The sequence below is a fragment of the Carassius auratus genome, chromosome 28 (assembly GCF_003368295.1).
Source record: "Carassius auratus strain Wakin chromosome 28, ASM336829v1, whole genome shotgun sequence".
NCBI lineage: Eukaryota > Metazoa > Chordata > Actinopteri > Cypriniformes > Cyprinidae > Carassius > Carassius auratus.
In genome coordinates this window covers 16575243-16591848 of record NC_039270.1, presented here as the reverse complement: position 1 = coordinate 16591848, position 16606 = coordinate 16575243, and the positions used below count along the sequence as shown (strand labels likewise).

The following is a 16606-nucleotide window of genomic DNA, read 5'->3' as shown; positions in this document are numbered from 1 at the left end:
ACATCTAATGAATTCATTAAATCAATTAGCGATCGGTGGAGAGGAAACATGAGGAGATGAAAGGTGAGAAGGGGAATGAACTGAGTACCTGTCTTTGAAGAAACGTCGGAAGCCAAACGCAATGAGCTTCAGGACAGCCTCCAGCACAAAGGTGCTGGTGAAGAAATAATTACAGTACTTGAGTGCGATCTCCAGAGACTGGGGGGAAAGGAAACATACAGACGCAGAGGAAGCCAGAGAGACAGAGGAAGAGAATAAGAGAGGTGTGAATGATTAGAAGACTTTCGCCTCGGGTTCGTAGAGTCAGCCAAACCAGTCATTTTTACATTAGCAATATAACAATATCAAGTATTCTATGAATGTTCAGTAAAAGCTTAATATTTTGAGACAAGCTGCATGCATTAATTTTTAGAGCAGAATTTCTCAAATTCATAGACCCCCAGGGTGTCAAATCGCCAGAGGGTCTGTGGGAAACTTCTGAATTGTGAATAAAAAAGTCTCACAGAAATCACAGATGCAAAGTGATACATAGCCAAATCAGCAATGATGGCTGTATAAATACACTCCTGTGAAAAAACAAAGTACACCCTATTGATTTCCATGGTTTTGGTCCTTGGCAGGTCTTAAAACAATACACAGATATCAAATCATGTCATTTTTTATTCAACTAAATCCAAGCCAAAATGGAAAAGCCATGGGTGACAAATAGGACACCCTTACAGTTAACATAGGAAATAAGAGGCTAAATAATGTTCAGACACTGCTATTTAAATATCAGCAACTGTGAGCACCTCTATAAAAGCAGCAGTTTTGGATCCTGCAGGTGTGTGTTAACACAATGCCAAAGAAAACACGAAGAAGAAAAAACATCGGCAATGATCTTAGAGAAGCAATCGTTACTGCCATCAACCTGGGAAGGGTAATACGGCCATTTGCAAACAACTTGAAGTCCATCATTCCACAGTGAGGAAGATTATTCACAAGTGGAGGTCATCCCAGACCAATCTTCCCAGGAGATTCACCCCATGGTCAGACCATACAACTCTCTGCACCTCAGACTCTACAGGCCTCAGTTAAAATGTGAAATGATCAAGTCTGTGACACTACAATTATAAAAGGACAACAAGTTTGGCCTGTTTGGGGTTGTCCAAAGTTGAGATGTTTGACCATATTCCAGAGTCAAATGTGAGAACATCCATCTGACAGCTAAAGCAAAATTGGGCCATGCAAAAGGACAATGGTCCAAGCACACCAGCAAATCTACAACAGAACGTCTGAAAAGAAAATAATCAAGGTGTTGCAATAGCCCAGTCAAAGTCCAGACCACATCCTGACTGAAACGCTATGGTGGGAGCTGTGCATAAACAAATGCCCAAACCTCAAAAAACTGGAGCAACGCTGTAAAGGAGAGTGGGACAAAAATCCTCCAGAACGATGTGAGAGACTGATGAAGTCCTACAGAAAATGATTACTTCAAGATATTGCTGATAAACGTGGATCTACAGGTAATTGAATCATAGGGTGTCCTTATAGTTTGTGAACCATTGCTTTTCCTTATTGGCTTTATTTTTTTGCAAAATAAATAATGACACAGTATGATATGTCATGTGATGTTCATCTGAGGTTTTTTTCTCCAAATTTTAAAACCTGCTAAGGACCAGATGATGTGTTATTATGTCTGTATTAGATACAGAAATCCATGGAAGTCAAATAGGGTGTCCTTCTTTTTCACTTGACTGTATATATATATATATATATATATATATATATATATATATATATATACACACACACACTCAAACTACTTTAAAAAATTGGGGTCAGTAAGAATTCTTTTAAAAATACATTTCTACTTTAAATTAACAAGGATGAATTAAACTGATGAAAAGTGACAGTAAAGATGTATTTTTTTTTAAATTAAATTTCAAATAAATAGTGTTCTTTTGAACTATTAATCAAAGAATCCTTAAACAGTGTCACAGTTTCCACAAAAAAATATTAAGCAGCACGGCTGTTTTCATCACTAATAATAATAAATGTTTTTTGATCACCATGTTTCTTACCAACCCTTTTATTACCTAACTTATACTACACAGAAGTCAAACTGACTTATTGTTGAAAGTTGGGAACTTGGTTCAAAAAAAGTTTGAGAAACCCTGTGTAAGAGAGTGAAGTCTACATTTGATCTTACATGAGGCTGGCTGTAGTGCTCCAGAGACATAGTCACAACGTTTACACAGATGATGAAGGTGATGAAGATGTCCAGGTAGTGGCTGGTGCACAGGGTGTGGATCATCAGTCGCACGTGACTGTAACTGGCATAGTAGGGCAACTTCTGGGCCTCTGAGTGAAACAAACAGATCAGTTTAGAATGAGCACATTTTGACAACAAATATAAGTGGTGACTGTCAGTTTATGTGCATATGACAGGAATTTTTTTGAAAAATTAATACAAGACGTAGTCAACCAGACAATGAACATTATTAACAGCAATTATTATATGATGCAATCACAATATTTGTTAGTTCTGTTTAGTTGTTTCAGGGTTAGCATCATCTGGGGTCCTCTGAGGGGTTGGCATCATCTCTCAAGTCAACAAATAGAACCCAAACAGGTTTCATTAACACTACAATAACACTCAAACACATAGTCCCTCCCCTAAACTCATTCCACTGGTTCAGCCAATGTTGCTACACTGTGAGGCTCAAACTAAAAGGTTTGTTTGATAGAGCTACAGAGCCACACTTCACACTTGTGAACACACTTTATTGCCAAGTGTGTTCATACGCAAGGAATTTGTCAGCTTCTGGTAAAGAAAATACAAACAAAGTGCAGACATACATAAAATTAGAGAATAAAATAAAGTAATACTACAAAGTAATAAACCAGAAAAAGGAAAAATGTCCACAGACAGAACTGTGAATGTGCATAAGTGCTATTGACAGATGAAGGTTTAATAAGAGTTTAATAAAGAGTTATTTCCAGATGTGTAGTACTGAGGTGTTATGTGTTGTTCAGGTGTGATATGGCCTGGGGGCTAAAGTATTCTTGTGTCTGGATGTTTTGGTGCATAGCGCTCTGTAGCACCGGCCAGAGGGCAACAGCTCAAAGAGAGAGAGTGGGTTGGGTGTGAGGGGTCTAGAGTGATTTTCTTAGCCCTTTTCCTCACTCTGTTGATATAAAGATCTTGGATTTTGGGTAAAGGGGCACTGATAGTCCTCTCAGCAGTCCTGACTGTCAATTGTAGTCTTCTGATGACTTTTTTGGTAGCTGAACTACACCAAACAGTTAAAGTTGAACACAGTTTTAGCAGCAACTGTGGCAGGTTGAACTTCCTCAGCTGGTGGAGAAAATACAGCCTCAACTGTAATGATGCTATTTAAGGCCAAACTGAAGTCAACAAATAAGATCCTTGGGCAATTCCCAGTTTTGTCAAGATGTTTCAGGATGTAATGCAGTCCCATGTTGACTGCATCATCCACAGACCTGTTTGCCCTGTAGGCAAACTGGAGAGAATCCAGCAAGGGTCCAGTGATGTCCTTCAGGTAGACCAGGACCAGTCGCTCTAATATCTTCATGACCACAGACGTGAGAGTGACAGGTCATAAGTCCAGTGATTTTGTGTTTTTTTTGGGAATCAAATTGATGGTGGAGCATTTGAAGCAGCAGGGAATTTCACTCAGTGCCAGTGATTTGTTGAAGACCTGTATGAAGTCAAGAAACACCATCTAGGCCTGAAGCTTTCTTAGATTTCTGCTTCCTATAGACCCTTCCTATAGAGGTGAATGTGGGAAGGGCTTATGTTAGTCTGTTCCTGGCCTGGTTATAAAAGATTTTATCCCCATTTCTGTAAGCATCCTCTTTGATGTGATGAAGCTGTTTGAGTTTCCCTGTAAACCACGGTTTATCATTATTGAATGTTAAGAATGTCCTTGTGGGGATGCATATGTCCTCACAGAAACTGATAAATGAAGTTACAGTCTGCGTGAGCTCGTCCAGATCGTGGCAGCAGCTTCAAAAACACTCAGTGAGGTGGAAACTGGCTTGTAAATTCCGCTTTGCTTTTTAATTAGACCATCTTTAAACAGTCCTTCATGTGGGTTAAGCTGTTTTCAGTTTCTTCAGGTTGGTGTAAGATGACCCAAACAGTGATCAGAGAGCCCCAAAGCTGCCTGTGGAACAGAGTGATATGCATCCTTAATTGATGTGTAACAGTGATCCAATATATTACAGTCTCTGGGGGGACATGTAACGTGCTGACTTAAATTTCGGCAGTTCACGGGAGAGATTTGCTTTGTTAAAATCTCCACGAGTAATTAAAAGAAATTCTGGGTACCGTTGTTCCATTTCAATTATTTGTTCGGCCAGCTGTTGCATCGCAGCGCTCGCGCACACATCCCGAGGCACGTACACATTCACGAGAATGAAAGAGGAAAACTCCCATGGAGAATAGAATGGTTTACAGTTTATGAAGAGCACCTCTAAATTAGGAGAGTACATCTTCTTCAGAGTTGTTACATCTGAACACCAACCTTCATTTATGTAAAAACCAACCTGTCCTCCAACCAATATGCTCGTATAGGTCGTTTGTCCAAATCCCTGAACTACGATCCATCAGAGCGTATACTACAATTGCGCCCCTATCGGCAAAAGGTTGTTTTCATATGAATGTTTTATACTCTTTTATTTGCCCTCTGGTTTGCGTTTCGTGTAGCTCAGTTGGTAGATTATTGCGTTATACCTTGATTTGTAATAATGCTATCATGGGTTCGATCCCAGGGAACGGTCGTGCACAAAAATGTATATGCGCAATAAATCATAATTTAGCATGATTTCTGTGAGGGTTAGGTTTAGGGCTGGGGTAAGGTGTGGTCATTCGAACGAATAAGACACCTAGTAAAATATGTAGGGAATACTGTGAGATCGGTGTAAAAAGCCCACGCATTCATTTAAATAAACGTGCGTTTTGATCGGTAATGACGTTATACGACCTATATGGTAGTTTTTTTGTTGGAGGAATGGCTCGTAAAAACATAGTCTACCACTTCTCGATTTCCCTGTTTACTCCGCAATGCGAACTGTTCTGAACAGCTGGTAGCCTGGCAGATGAAGCACGTTGTCTGGAATGACTTTACTCAGCCAGGTTTCAGTGAAGCACAATGCAGCAGACTTTGAAAAGTCCTTGTTTGTGCGGGTGAGGAGAAGTAGTTCATCCGTTTTGTTAGGAAGGAAATGTATTGACTTGGACCGCTGCCCCTCTGACCAAAACATCCAACAAAGCATCTGAATAATCAAAAACCGGAAAGAAATTGTCTGTTGTGTGTTGTCTTATGTCCAGTAGTTTGTTTCTGGTAAAACTTATAGTAAGAGAATGACTAAACACGGAACAAAAAGACTGGGAGCATTCCCCATCATGGCAGCAATACTCGCCACCAACTTAAAACATTCCTTAATATCATCACACTTCTCTTAAAATCAACCTTATTTTGGATTACTTACAATTATCTCTGCATATTAGATTGGGACAAGAGAATATTTTACCATCAAAATGATCTACAGTTTATATATGTGACGAAAAGACTACTCTCTGGTCCGTAAACTAGATTTGTTTTTCTTCAGAGGAAAGAAGCATCACAGAACACACCTGTGTGGTCTTTCCACCTGACTTATGTTATTATGAGATGTCTGAAGAATTAAACTGTTTGTTCAGCATATCATGTGCAAATCGATTAATCTATATTCATTTATACTCCTTTTCATTTCCTTCACCTCTCTTTCCCCTTTCCTCAATAGATTTCATTCTCCTCTCCGTGGAACTGTTTTGTTCCTAAAAAGAGGGTCTCAAACTAAAGACCATGTTAAATTGAAAAAGAGGTGGTGTTTTCCATTGTTATTACTCTTTTATTGGCCAAACCCATTTCCACGACACATGCTTTCCTCCTCTCCTCTCTTTTTCCTCTTTCTTACTTCGTCTCTTTTTCTCCATGCGTCTCAGTCGCTTCTCCTCTCTCCTTTTGGCCTCCTCCACTTCCTGGTGCTGTCGGCACTTGTGGAAGTTCTCCACCACCACTCCAACAAACATGTTCAGTACGAAGAAACTGACGATCAGGAGAAAGGAGATGAAGTACAGCAGCATCCAGGGGTTGTTATTGGTTATGGGCTGAAAAATGAAGAAACAGAAAGAATGGTGAATGAAAGAAACAAACACTTGAAATACACTTGATTTTCTGAAGAATATGTGAATGGCGACTGCCTTATTTCAGGTATTATTTCAGGTATAATTAACTTCCCGAGCACAAACCAGGCAGGAAGGGTTATTCCTCAAGGTGTGGCTAGAACAATGAGGAATGATAATAACAGTGCTTTTCTTCAGAAATACTTCCAAAAAATGACACAAGAAACTGTTCAGAACAGGGAGCTGCCTGAAATTGAATTTAACAAGATAATCAACACAGCCTTGTGTAATGCAGACACTCATAAGCTTGGGAAATTGGTCAAATTATGGTGAAGTGAACTTGGGTGCAGCTTTTACTCGGTTGCTTAGCAGCAGTGTGGAGTGAAACAAAGACGTCAAAGTCTAAATGAGCTCATTGTAAAACATGGGATGAGAAAGCACACGGTACTCTGCACATTTCCATCTGCTTCCACACACAGATGATGTCCTGCAGTGGACTCTGGTGGGACAGAGACGATGCAGTGGGGAAATTACACATGCCATTTAATCCATGAGATTTTTTTTTTTTCGCCCTGTGTTTGACTCCCTAGAGATGCTGGGCTCTGCCAGTGTGAGAGGGTCTGGCTGCAGGCCTACACTTAATCATTATGTGCTGGTCCCTAACTGATGCAAGCTCACTGCTTTCTGAATCGAGGACTCTTGAAAGTCATTGTTTTTAGCTTCAGAGCCAAAAGCCTGTTAGTATTCATGAAGCTGATTGTGTGTATTCAGGATTAAATATTCACTGTTGAGTGCTTATTCCTTAAAGCTCTTTATTTTAGTTAAAAAAGAAACTGACTTTTTTTTTTGCTTTTGCTTTTTGCCTTTTGACACTTAATAAGTATGAAAATAACAAATTCCAAAAATAAATTTAATTTTATACAAAGTTGTTAAAGCTTACTTTTAGTATCTTCGTTACATGATATAGGTTTTAATAAATGTACACTGAAAAAACCTGAACTGGCTTTTATGAAAGCGAAAGTCCTGACATTTTGCCAAGTATGGTAACTCATACTCGGAATTTGTGCTCTGCATTTAACCCATCCAAGTGCACACACACACACAGCAGTGAAAAGTGAACACACACCAGTGGGCAGCTATAGATCCAGCGCCTGGGGTGCAACTGGGGGTTCAGTGCCTTGCTCAAAAGCACTTCAGCCATTGGTATTGAGAGTGGAAGAGAGTGCCTTTTCATTCACTTCCCCCCACCTACAACTCCTGCCAGCACCGAGACTCAAACAAGTGACCTTCTGGTAACTAGTCTAAGTCTCTAACCATTAGGCCAAAGCAACTTGAAAGATTTTCTTTTCTATTTAGCTTTAATTTCCTCTATTCTTAAATTTTAGGGTAAATAAGGGTAAATCTTTAGAAAATGATATTTACCGTATTTTTCGGACTATAAGTCGCACCTGAGTATAAGTCGCATCAGTCCAAAAATACGTCATGATGAGGAAAAAAACATATATAAGTCGCACTGGACTATAAGTCGCATTTATTTAGACCCGAGAACCAAGAGAAAACATTAACGTCTCCAGCCGTGAGAGGGTGCTCTATGTTTTCAGTGGTAGACTACAGAAGCACTGAGCAGCATAAAGCGCCCTCTGGCGGTTGTAGATGGTAATGTTTTCTCTTAGTTTATTTCTCTTGGTTCATGTCAAATTAATTTTGATAAATAAGTCGCACCTGATTATAAGTCGCAGGACCAGCCAAACTATGAAAAAAAAGTGTGACTTATAGTCCGGAAAATACGGTATACATTCTCTCAAAGCGGAACAAATAAGTTTAATTGATGTATGGTTTGTTAGGATAGGATAACATTTGGCTGAGATACAACTATTTGAAAATCTGGAATCTGAGAGTGCAAAAATTTAAATAAAAAAAAATAAAAATATATTAAAAAAATATTGAGAAAATCACATTTAATAAAGGCAAAATAATTTTTTTAGCAATGCATATTACTAATCAAAAAATAAAGTTTTGATATACTGTATTTATAGTAGGAAATTTACGAAATATCTTCATGGGACAAGATTTTTACTGAATATCCTAATGATTTTTGGCATAAAAGAAAAATCTATAATTTTGACCCATACAATATGAACATGCTACTTATGACTGGTTTTGTGGTCCACCGTCAGATATTTATTTGACCTTTATTTAAATTCTTTAAAGCTTAGACTTCTTTATTTCATAATATATGTGTGATTATATTTGTGTGGCTATTTGTACTTTAAAAAGTCTGTATAAAAGTGCCTGCTTTGGGTTAACACTATACGAGAGGACTGACAGTGATGGTTCATTGTGATACCATTATGCAAATGTATCACAACATCCATATGACATTGAAAGAGCACAATTTATATTCACCAGGGTAGTATTAACAGGATGAACATGTTACATGAAGAGGATTACCTGCTGGTCCACTGCCACTGCGTCCAAACCATGATACATGATGTTGACCCAGCCGTCCTTCGATGCCAGCACAAACAGGGACATCAGAGCCTGTAAAACATAAACACACGTTCATACAAGCACATGCAAGGACACACAGAAGTATGGAGATGGTGGATGATGGACAAGCAGGACAAATAAAGATAGATGGGGGTTGAACAGACAAATATGTTGCAAGGACAGATAGACAACCAGATGTGATGTAAAGAAGAGGTCAATCTGGTACAGATGCACACACATAAAGGTACATTAAACAAAGCAACAAATTGAGTTGCCCAGTATTTGGTATTTTGTGAATCTGTCATGTAATTTGATAAGCCCAGTCAGAGAACAAACTAACCTGGCCCAAGTTGTCAAAGTTGTACTTGTGATGGACCCACTTATAATTGGCTGAGAGGCAGTCAGACTTGTTGGTGATGTTTTTGACATCCAGGCCCAAGCAGTAGTAGAACTTGCCTTTGAAAAGCTGTGAAGGCAAAAGAAATGGCACACACTTCATGTCATTCAACGCCACACTACTCAAGCATCTCTTTAATAAAACTGTCAGAGCAGAGGATATTTGAAAGAAAAAGGTTGTTATGAAAGAAGGCCAGGACAGAATAAGAAAACATGTTCTATGAAGAAAAGAACAAGATGCAGGCACTGAAAAGGAATAATATGAACACAAACTAAAAAGAAACTGAAAGCAATGGTGATGAAGACGGAAAGGGTATGACAGTGATATTAAGCACTAAAACTGGAGGAAAAAAAGGCAAATAATAAAAAATACAATTTCAAATATTCAAAAAAATAATATGAATTTAAATGAACAGAACAGTACTATTGTGGAATACGGTTTAAATTAAAACAAGGCTTTCTATTTGAATATAGTTTAAAATGTAATTTAATCCTGTGATGGCAAAACTGAAGTTTGACCAGCCGTTACTCCAGTCTTCAGTGTCACATGATCTTTAAGAAATCATTTAATCAATCTATCATATATATATATATATATATATATTTACATAATGCTTCTGTCCTCCAAAGCATTTACAATCCTATTGAGGGTCTCTTCTCACCACCATAATTTACACAGCCTTTTTTTAACTAAATTTTGACATACAAACGGTAACTTTCTGCCACAGGTTTTAGTGTTAGTATATCTTGCCAATAATAAGAACACCTCAATTTTCCAAAGATTCACATATTTATCAAAGATACAAAGATTCCTTTCAAAAAGTTGCATTCGAAAGGCTCTTCTGAAACATCAGAGGTAGCACACTGTCTCTGACAAGATGTTTCAGAGAGCATCTAGTTCTTTACCTGGACTCCCAGGATGCCAAAGATGATGAAAAAGGCACAGCAGATGAGAACTATGTTTCCTATAGGCTTCAGAGAGGTGATCAGAGTCTCCACCACCAGTTTGAGGCCAGGAGCTCGACTGATAACCCTGTCAGAAGAGGGGGAAAAGCATTCAGCAGAGTTAGAAACCAAGCACATGTCAGGCAATACCACATGAACGCTTGTATTTTTTGTTTTAGATGTACCTGAGGGGGCGCAGTGTGCGTAGAAGCCTGAGAACTCTGAGCACCCCCAGGATCTTAGCCCCGCCCGCCATCGACACAACGATGTCAATCAAAGACACGAACACCAGGAAACCATCCAAAATGTTCCAGCTGCTGCGCAAGTACGCCTGCTCTCCAAGATACAAACCCATAGACACCACCTACAATAAACAAAGAAACAACGTCTCAAATGGACAGCATAAAAACTTCACGCAGTTCTGTAATGTGTATCTTTGTTGTTCTGGTGTAAAACTGCATAGACTTTCTTCGGTTTTCTGGTGCTCTAATCTCATTCTGGTCCCTTCTAGTGTGATTTTGCTTACATCTCTTTGCTGGAATTGATCGAAACATTTATTGAAGTGGAGAAACAGACAGCAAAGTCAGAGTTTGTGATCTCCAGGAAAGCTAAGCCAAGACTTCTAATTATAGCCCTAAAACAGTGCTTCCTGTAGAAGAGCTAATTTTACTACTCAACTGAGCTCATCTAAAATCTACCGTTTTGTCAGAGGTGAGATGCAGATGTACTTAAAGGAGCTGCTGAAGGCTGAGAGATATTATATGGAGATTTTAAAAAACATTGTGGAAAACAGCAAAAACTATGAAACTAAAATTGCAGTAAAAGTGACGAAAATACAAAATCCATTGAAGCTCCGAGGTGACCTGAGCCTTGGGCCTCCAAGGCAGGTTCTTGTGACACTAACAAGACGAGTGACAGGAAAGAAACACGGTACGCGCACACACTCGATCTGACGTCAGCATTTGCTAAGGTCTAAAGAGCGAGAAGAGCGAGAAGAGCAAAGAGAGCAAGAAAACCGAGGTTCTGTAGACAGAGAGAGTGATGTACTTTTAAGAAATGAGATGCTGTACTGCGACACATATCTGCTCTTTCTTGGGATCAATTTGGGCTGTATTAGTCTGACAGTTTCTTTACAATACTGCCATAGAAAGCCAATAATAAATCAGTGATCTATACCAGGCTAATACAGTAATGTGACACTCACGCTAGCAATTTAAGGAGCTGCTTTTTGAGAGAGAGCAGATCTGCTTGCAGAACTCCTATTAGTGGAGCGTGGGTGGGCTGGGGACAGTAAAATCAGCCACTGCCCCTCAGGCTATGTTATACCGGTAGGTATATTTTTGCTGTAGCTTGCAGAATCTGCCTCCCCAAGGATAAACTGTAATTGTTGACTTTCTGGTCCTCGAGAGAAATGCGGAATCATTGTTTGACTTGTGTCTCCCACTGCATCAACGCTTTTAGAAATGTCCACAATAAAGGATACGCTCTGCATCATCTTATATTAACTGTGTATAGGACATTTTAAACGGCAACACATTTATGAAAAACCTCTTTCTCTCTCTCTCTCTCTCTCTCTCTCTGTATATATATATATATATATATATATATATATATATATATATATATATATATATATATATATACTCTTGTACAATGATTATACAGGGACAAAAAAAAGTATTATTATAAAATATATAAAATAATTACATTTAAAAAGGATTAATATCTTTGGTTTACACCGGACAAGCAGTTTGGGAAATGGGTGATTGAAAAAAAAATAATAATAAAAAAATAAAATAAAACATGCTTGTAACTCTACATAAGACAAGCAGTTTGGAAAATGGATGAATGGATGGATGGATAATAAAATATAATAAAAATAAATAAAAATACAAACAATACAAAAAAATTAAAATAATAATACAAACAATACAAAAAAATCATACAAATTTGATTACACACAATGGTCTGGTAGAGGTAATGTAGCGCTGCTTTTGACAGGACTATTTCATGTTCGTTCCATTTCCTAATAATTGATTAAGTTACATAACTGATGACCTACAAGTGCCGTGCATATACAGCAGAACAGATGGGTCAGCCTGCGAGACTGACTGCGTCTGAAAGGGGAAACTTGCTCTAATTAATATCATTTCTTAATTGCTTGCCACAAGAGAGCCAGCCAGCAAATGTAATACCACACTACTCTCAAAAGGTCCAGAGGAGGAAGTGTGTGTGAAAACGAGTGAGAAAGAGTGAAAGGAAGATGATGAAATGAGAGATAGATTAGAGATACACACACACAGTGGTTCATGTACTGGAAAATATTTAGCTAATTACCCATTCAGACGACCAGAGTCTTTAACAATGTCTCCATTATGTCTGGCATTAATCTGAATGCATGTCATTTTGTTCAATATCTATGCATTATGTAATATTCTTTGATACATAAAACTGAAAGATTTGGGATAAAAAAAAAGAAAAAAGAAACTGCAACATTTCACACTATTTCTAGATCACTGATCAATAATGCAAATTTTGACTCTGTACAGGCGATATGTTGCTGTAGTTTCCAATGAAGAACAGGAAGTGCTTTGGAATATCACAAATTATGCTGGAGAACATTATTGGTTAGGTAAAAACAACAACAACAAAAAACACCTTTTATGCAGCATTTGCTAAAGCAAAACAAGGACAGGCAAATCAAATGCTAAAACATCATGAAATTGATGTTCATTTTTAATTAAACTTTTCATTAAATTTTTTTATGCTGATAATATAATTTGTAATGGAAAATTTTCATTGAAATAGAAGGTGCAAAATAGAACCATTTCCACTGGTGTTTTATCTAACCCACTGTATGTTATATACATAACTAAATGGATTATACTATACTCAAACCATTAAAACATGCAAGAAAAAAGTTAGTAGATATATTCACAGCATCTGCAATTGCTATGAATACAGTTACCATATTGATAATTTTCAACACATATCAGAGGCATGTCAGCACATACATGAAGGGGGAAAAAACCTTTACATGGGAGTCCTGAAATTAACACAACATATCATGCTGTGAATGTAAATATTTACCTTGAGTGTCATCTCCCCCACAAATATGGCTGTGAAAATGTAATTGGACACGGTGAGGAAAAGCCTCTCCTGCAGAAAGGGACAGAAAAAAAGAGAGAGCTGAATTGTGGAAAAAGTAGAAAGGGAAAAGCTGGAATTTTGTGCTGTGAGAATACCTGCTTGTGGACTACATGGAAATCAATAACTAAAATAGGTTAAAAAAAAACTGAATCAAAGGTCCATCGGTCTCAGTCTTACCAGGCTACCCTGAAGGATCTTGGGTCTCTCCAGAGCCACAGTGATGCAGTTTGAGAAGATGAAGGCCAGCACCACATAGTCAAACAGCTTATGGGCAATAATGGACTGGCACAACAACCTGAACCTGGAGAGGAAGGAGGAAGTCAGGAATAGAGATACTGTATAAAGAGACCAACTTAAGCATAGAAAGAGACCAAGCCTACATAGAAAGCATCCAAACCATCATGGAATCTCACAAGTGATTGATTTAGAACACAGGGTGTGGTTTCTGATGTTGTTAACAGCATAGTACTAAGCAATAAACACAAATGTTACACATTTTGGGTAAAATATTAATATTGTAATTTCCCTGAATGAATTAACCAATACACTTAATAAAAGTAAGACAGACCTTGATATAAAAAATAATTTTCAAAATCATCTTATGCTAACCAAGGCTGCACTTATTTGATACAAATACAGAAAAAACAGTATTATTCCAAAATATGATTATAATATCAATGACCTGTTTTCTATTTATTTGTTTTAATTTTATTTTTCTTTCTGTGATGCGAAGCAGAATTTTCAGCATCATTGCTCCAGTCTCCAGTCACATGATCCTTTAGAAATCATTCAAATATACTGACTTGATGCTCAAGGAGTAGCATTTCTTATTATAACTGTTGGAAATAGTAATAATAGAATCTGCAATATAATGTTTTTAACTGCTGCCAAGCTGCAATAAAGAATCGACTACTTTCAATCAATCAACCAATCAATTAATCACTAAATCAATAAATAAGAACATTAAAAAAAAAATCTAAAACCCTAAAACTTTTGAACAGTAGCATATGTATTTTTTTCACTGTGCTTGTCACAATGCATTCTGGCAGCTCACTAGTTTTAGGAACAGTGAAGTATCTCAATTGTTCCACTGCAGTCCAAACTTTAGTTGGATATTCAAAGACTAGACAGTTACTAGGACAAAACAGACTGACAGACAAAGGGTGGGAATAATCTCGCTGACACAGATCGATATCCTAATCAAGCCACCCTCTAAAGAGCTGGCAGCCCATCAGTGTTATTGATCAGGCAGGGATAGCAGAATAACCATCAGGAGAGAAGAAGAGGTGTGGGGCATCTTATTCAGAGATCAAATCAGTGGCACTGTATGACACAAGCTTGCCTTTACCTGCTTCATTTCAACCTGGAGCAACTTCTAATCTGTTTTGTGCTATAATGAGGTCAGACTTCCAGCTGCACTTTCAAATTTTGCTTAGACTGACAACATTTGACTCTTATCTGACAAAACCCATGAGCCGTTTTTAAAGTGTAAAAGGAACAGGAAGGTGCATGATTGCCAGCAGGGTTTGCTTACGATGAGGCTGTGTGAGACACAGCAGCGCACGTGCAAAAGCATTACTGTAGACCAGAATTTCACCAATGTTTTTTTGGATGACCTAAAATATGTATTTACTTCACTGAGATTTTAAGTTATTTCAATAATTTAACAACAATTAATATGTTAACAGTTCTATGATGTGGTAAGATTACATGCAGGTAAAACATGTTAGATTTGTATCATTGAGATACAATTATAGTTTTTATTTAGCTACAGTTTATATATTTTTTTTAATTGCTTTTTAAAAAAGTTTTTATTTACTTTAATGTTGCACAATGTATCATTTAATTAATTCTAAGCCTTTTCTTCAATACAAAAACCCTTTTGGAAAACCCTGCCATAGGTGATTACTGTAAATATCGCACTCTCTGCTTTATTCAAGCTAATATAACTACCAAGGCAAACAAAATAAGTTGGCATCTCTAAAATGGCATTTATTTTAAAGTCTCTTTGACCACATAAATGCCATTTGCTTGGCTGTGAACATAATCACCCAAATGTCGATCACACATGGCAGCCAAGAAACCAAAACTGTGTTCCTGTTTTTCTGTTTTTTTTTTGTTTTTTTTTCTAAATAAAAATGAACTGAGAACTCACAGTTAGCATATATAACACATAAAACTATATATAAATTGTGTCTAAACAAAGGTCAATAGATCAAACCGCTTCCATCAGCTCTTATAAATCATATTCATGACTGTTATGTATTGACACAGATGATGCAGGAGGTTAAGGGACTCACTTGTTTTGGGGAGAGAAGAGGAAGACGGACCAGTCTTCCCTGGTCTCACACCAGTCTGGTCTGTACACCTCTATCATCTTCTGGATCCGGAAACATAGACTCTGCCGACAGAAAAATATGTATTTAGTTGGCAGAAATGAGCACTAAGATTAATTCTGCAGTGTTCAGGGTGGGAGAACTTTCTTGGAAACACGTTTGATAGTTGAAGCAGTTATGAAACGGAGCTTTCCAATGTTTCAGTTCCCCTTGGAGCTGCCATGTTACCCTTAATTGCTTACAAAACAAGAGAGTCTGGCTGTAAATTAAAAACTGAAATCCTGCTGCCATCTGTTAGCATTCCTCCTCAACAGATAATAATTAGTCGATTTTCATTGTGTAGTAGATTGTATGTGCAGTTGGCTCTGCTTCAAGAAGATTTACAATGTGTGCAAACGCTGTTGTACAGGAGCCAATATAACTTAAGATAATCCACAAAAAAAATACCATTTAAAAGACAATTCTCATTTTCATCCCAAACCAAATTTTTTTCCAACATTTGAATCTCTATCTTCCATGGAACACCAATTTCTAAAGCTCCGTAAATGACAGAAGTCTCCTGAAGCCACACTTTACTGTTGAAAAAGTTTGGGATCGTGTCAAATGTTTTTGAAACAAGTCTCTTATGCTCACCAAGGCTAAATTTATTTGGTCAGAAATACAGTCAAAGACATTTATTGCATCCTGGCTGAACTGAACTATGCTGAATTAAAAATAATATTTAATGACATGAAATGCATTGTGCCAGGTTTGATGGCAATCACACCAAATGGCAATAGTTGTCATAAGCAATTTCAATGTGCCAGTTTTAAAGTCCCCATGAAATCAAAATTATTTTTTGGGGGGTATTAGCATCAATATGTTAGTTTTAAGGTTATCCATAAGGCAGTGTGCTCCAAAACAGTGACAAAATTCTTATTTAGAAGATGCAAGCATTCAAATCTTGCAGTTCATTTCTTCCGGTAAAACGGCTCAACAATTTTTTATACTGTACATCATCTTCTCATCAAATCTTCTGACCAATCAAATGCTGTCTAGGATCTGGAGCGCCCGCCTCCTGCACTATAACTATAGATGCAGAAACACCATCTGAGATCAGTCACTTATTCACAGT

The 16606-nt window shown here is 37.6% G+C and overlaps 1 protein-coding gene across 1 annotated transcript in view; it reads right to left on the bottom strand.

Annotated features, from left to right (window-relative positions):
- Positions 1–16606, bottom strand: part of cacna1ia (calcium voltage-gated channel subunit alpha1 Ia) — a 186791-nt gene that overhangs the window by 27882 nt on the left and 142303 nt on the right. The window contains exons 18-27 of the mRNA XM_026208214.1: positions 15457–15557; positions 13334–13457; positions 13097–13165; positions 10192–10370; positions 9968–10094; positions 9006–9131; positions 8627–8716; positions 5968–6160; positions 2192–2343; positions 89–198 (exon numbers count right to left, since the gene is read on the bottom strand). Of these exons, the coding sequence (XP_026063999.1) occupies positions 89–198; positions 2192–2343; positions 5968–6160; positions 8627–8716; positions 9006–9131; positions 9968–10094; positions 10192–10370; positions 13097–13165; positions 13334–13457; positions 15457–15557 (1271 nt within the window). The remainder of the gene's footprint in view (positions 1–88; positions 199–2191; positions 2344–5967; positions 6161–8626; positions 8717–9005; positions 9132–9967; positions 10095–10191; positions 10371–13096; positions 13166–13333; positions 13458–15456; positions 15558–16606) is intronic.